Source organism: Mandrillus leucophaeus, unplaced genomic scaffold, assembly GCF_000951045.1.
Source record: "Mandrillus leucophaeus isolate KB7577 unplaced genomic scaffold, Mleu.le_1.0 Scaffold38, whole genome shotgun sequence".
NCBI classification, from domain to species: domain Eukaryota; kingdom Metazoa; phylum Chordata; class Mammalia; order Primates; family Cercopithecidae; genus Mandrillus; species Mandrillus leucophaeus.
In genome coordinates this window covers 5,475,943-5,480,601 of record NW_012104031.1, presented here as the reverse complement: position 1 = coordinate 5,480,601, position 4,659 = coordinate 5,475,943, and the positions used below count along the sequence as shown (strand labels likewise).

The window sequence follows — 4,659 nt, the reverse complement described above, 5'->3', positions numbered from 1 at the left end:
CGTCGCGCCGTCTGGGGCCGAGCTCAGCAGCTCCTGCAGGTACTTGATGTAGCGGATGGCGGCGCGCAGCGTCTCCACCTTGCTAAGTCGTTTCTCTGCCAGGGCGCCGGGGAGGTGGCCGCGGAGGCGCGCGTAGCCTTCGTTGACGCACTTAACGCGCTGCCGCTCGCGCTCGTTGCGCTTCTGGATGAATGCTGGCTCGAAGGGGTATTCGTAGACCCCGAAGGCACCGGGGAACGGCACATAGGGGAACACCCCCGCGTAGGCGTCGTAGTAGGGCTGCTCGGCTGGGCCCGAGTACAGCAGGAAGGGCACGTTGCCTAGGGGCTCGGCGGGAGGCAGGGGCGCCTGCCGGGGAGGGGGCACGACGCCCAGCTGCATGCAGCTGGGGGGCCCCAGGGGCCTCCGGTCCACCAGAGCCCGGCAGAAGTTATTGTTCATGGTGCCACGTGGAGCTGGACCCAGAGTGAGGCCCCCACCAAATGGCCCCTGCTTGGGGTCTACACGGTCTCGACCACTGGGGCAAGTCACATCGCTAGCAGCAGCTCCGGGATACCAGGATTTGCTAGGGCCTCTTTTCGCCCTTTAGGGTGACTTCCAAGGACTCCCTAACACCAGCCATCGTCCTAGACAAGTGTGGCCCCTCTCAGGGGGTCGGTGCACGCCTTCTCAGATCCAGCCCATGGCGCCGCGGAACTCTGAGGGCCCACACCTCGCTCCGCAGCACCCGTGGGTACGGCCACAGACCCACACGCCTTGCCTCTTCCTGCCGCCCAACATGGGCACCTCAGGCCTAAACCCCAGGCTCCATGCCCTCCACCCCCACCCCAGCGCCCGGTCCTTGGTCCTCACGGCCTTCGGGATCCCTGATCCCTGGGCTGTCCGGGGTGCCCAAACTGATGGCTGCTGTTAGGAGTGCGCCAGCTCAGTGGAGGGAGTCCCGGGAAACATTTCTAAACAAGAGGAGAGGAGAGTGAACATATCAGTTAGGAAAGGCCTGTATTATGGGCTTATTTGTATCGTCTCTACCCGCAAACGGGATTGTAAGCCTCATGAGGAGCGGTGGTTGGCTACTGAAGGGGCACGGATCTGGGTTAAAATCTTGTGCCCATCCCTTAATAGTCGGGTGACCGCTTTGAGTCGTGGTTTCCGTAAGGGAAGGGCAAGGGAAACATCCCTGACGAGAAATTAATAAGCGAATCAACTGTGAAAATATGTATGCAAAAACACCTCCTAAAGGGCATAGCTTATACAAATGCCCAATTTTGTCGTGTCCCTTGAGAGTGGGGATTAAGTCTCATCACTGATCCCTTCCAGGGCCTTACATCTAGAAGAGGGTTTGAGACTGCCTATTGAATTAGCAGCAGCAGCCATCAGCCAACGGGGGAAGCCAACTCTTTATGGAAAGGAATGCCTCTTTGATAACCAGGTAGGTGTTGTTGGTCCGTTCAAAGCCCTCTGCCTGGCAGAGACAGTCATCAAAGCCTTCCCTGCCCCAGTCCCTATGGTCTGAGATACACCCTCTCACCCCACCCTGGGTTTCTCCGTGGCACCTAATGGGGGCATCTGTTCTTTCACCTGTATGTCCTGAGCCTAGCCCAGCCCCTGTCAAGTAATAGATGCTCCACAAATACATGTGGAATAACTGAGAGAGAGGATTAGGCAGAAAGCTGGGTTTGTTAGGGTGGGACTGATTACATGTAGCCTTTCATAGGATTTAGGAAGCTGTTATTTCAGAAATAATTGGCGTGTGTTGAGTTTAGGTGCCACCAAGCTTCATTGAATGTGGTTATCAGATCCAAGTTAGGTGCCATTTTGTCTAGGAAGCCTCTCTGATCGCACGCCCACCTCTTGTGTGTGTCTACAGGGTACCATAAGGTCTATATTAGCACTTATCACGACTCTATTATTTTTTCCCTCTTCGTAAAAGATGCTCGGGACTTAGCAAGTGAGTGAGTGATGGGCAGCATGACACCTTGGCCACTGGGCACAGCCTCTCTAAGAGACAGAAAGGGGCTAGCTCTCTCCCTGATAAGAGGAGTTCCTGGTAAACTCAGATTCCTGAGAATGTCTCCTTCTGCACCCTCTCACCTCTGTCCTTATTGCAGGCCCTGAGTCTGTTTCCAGCTCGCTTTGTCCTCCACGCTAAATGAGGACCAAGAAAAATCAACAATGATTCTAAGCATCACGGAGACTTAGATGTGTTCTCAAAAGTGAAACCAGGCTGGGTGTGGTGGCTCACACCTGCAATCCCAGCACTTTGGGAGGCTGAGGTGGGAGGATCACTTGAGGACAGGAGTTCGAGACCAGCCTGGCCAACATGATGAAATCCTGTCTCTACTAAAAATAAAAAAACTAGCCGGGTGGGATGGTGGGTGCCTGTAATCCCAGTTACTTGGGGGGCTGAGACAGAAGAATCACCTGAACCTGGGAGGTGGAGGTAGCAGTGAGCCAAGACCATGCCACTGCATTCCAGCCTGGACCACAGAGCAAGACTCCATAAAAAAAAAAAAAAAAAAAAGAGTGAATCCAAATGTCTGAGAATTCAGGACAAATTCACATATCCCTCCACTTCTCAATGGCCTTCAAAGCCTCCCCGTTGCTTTCAAGAGAAGGTTCTAGAAAATGTCTCCCAAACAGACCCTCAGATCTATCAGGTCAGTCTTCTCTGGAACTCTTAGCTCTCCTGATCTCACACTTGGCTTGTGCTGGCTCTGGTCCTGGGGGCCCTCTCTACACCTCTCTGCTTTACCCAGAGTCCTGCCATCCTTGATTCCAGCTCCTGCCCATCCTGACTGCCTGAGCTCTCCAACTTCCAACATGGGTTGTGCATTATTCTATGTCTTCAACCAGAACGTAAGCAACCGAAGGCAGGGGCTAGGGCTTTTATTTCTCAGGTAACGCCTATCAGTCCCTTGCTCAAAATGATTTTCTAGCAGTTCTCTTTTATTGTACAAATTTGGGATCCAGACTGCACTCTCCCACATGACCCCTGTCTATTCATATTTGACTTCATTATTTAAATTTAATTTGATAGGAGTCAGAAGTTTACGACAATTTTAACAAGTACAACTTACTATTTGTTCATGCTGATTTAATATTCATAACTTATTTTCCTCATATACTATTTACATTTCTTCATATAACAATTCAGAAAGGTGATTCAAACAAGAAACCTCACAGTTGGACTATGTATTTCTTGAGCCAATTCTGTCTTTACTGTTAGAAAAGAACAGATAGGCCAGGCGCGGTGGCTCATACCTATAATCCCGGCACCTGATGAGGCCAAGGAGGGAGGATCACTTGAGCCCAGGAGTTTGAGACCAACCTGGCAACATGGCAAAACCCTGTCTCTACGAAAAATTTAAAAAGTTAGTGGGGTTTGGTGGCATGTGCCTGTGGTCTCAGCTACTCAAAGGGAGGCTGAGCGGGGAGGATGGCTTGAGCCTAGGAGGCAGATGTTGCAGTGAGCTGAGGCTTCACCACTGCACTCCAGCCTGGGCAACGGAGCAAGACCCTGTCTCAAAAAAAAAAAAAAAAAAAAGGAAAAAGAAACAACTCATAACCTACCTGCCAGGTAGCATAGGGGGGTACACACCTGCAATTGTGTTCTGCGTCTATCACTGAATACGAAGCTGAAGAACACAGTGTGGCATATTACCATTAAGCAGTATGATTTTCATTCAGTAAATATGTACAGAGGGTCCTGGATATCCTGGTACTGCTCTAGGTACTAGGATAGAACAGCAAACAAACATTGTAGTGAAATAATAATAATAATGATAATCATAGCTACACTTATTATTCATGATGTGCAAGACACTGAGCTAAGAGCCTGATGTGAATCATCTCATTTAATTCTCATGCCATCCTTGAGAGGTAGGTGCTTATATTGTTTGTTTTTACGGGTGAGAAACTTGAGGCACATGAAGGGTAAGTCACTTTTTAAGGACCCACTGTTAGGAATTCATGAACTAATAAAGGCTAACCCACAATCTCAGTTTCCCACCTCTTCCCTCAGTATTTCTACTAGTGGCTTCTCATCTGATCAAATGATCGGAGAGGTTTACACTGACCTAACAAAAGAATCTTAGTAAATTATTCCTGCTGGAGAGGAATTACGATTATAATTGTAATTCCTGGAGGGGATATCCCGCTGAAGATTCAAATTATGATGCTGTTATTTAGCTTCTGCTAAGAGAAGAACTAAAGGTCACCCTGGTCACCTTTTGGGAGGGTAACACCCCCTTGAAGATGTGTTTGGCAGGTGGCCCATGGAGTTCTGCTGCTGGGAATACGCAGACTGAAGTATCATCAGATTGAGTCAAGCAGCAGGAGCCCCCTTGCCTGAGCTTAGAAAACCTGAGCAGAGGCCCCAGGAGGATCTATCAGTAGCAAGAGAACCTACTCATCGGCTAAGTTCATGGGACTGGGCAGAACCAGCTATCAATAGCGCCACAGTGTGGTGGTGAGACGCAATGGCGGCCACAGATTGATGAAATTCCCATCCCCACCCCACGGGTGTCAAAGTCATCACTTCCTGTGACAGCTCCCTTTGGGGACTGTGGGTCCCTAGGTCTCTTGGAAAATTCAGGGTAAGAGAAGACCCCTTAGGAAAAGCTATTGAGTTTTCTATCAACGTCTACTAATTTTCTGCTT

At 49.9% G+C, this 4,659-nt stretch overlaps 1 protein-coding gene across 1 annotated transcript in view; it reads right to left on the bottom strand.

Annotated features, from left to right (window-relative positions):
* The window catches only part of ASCL5 (achaete-scute family bHLH transcription factor 5), a 756-nt gene extending 315 nt beyond the window's left edge, over window positions 1–441 (bottom strand). Inside the window, exon 1 of the mRNA XM_011990609.1 lies at window positions 9–441. Coding sequence (XP_011845999.1) covers window positions 9–441 — 433 coding nt within the window. The remainder of the gene's footprint in view (window positions 1–8) is intronic.
* Between the last annotated feature and the right edge of the window lie 4,218 nt (window positions 442–4,659).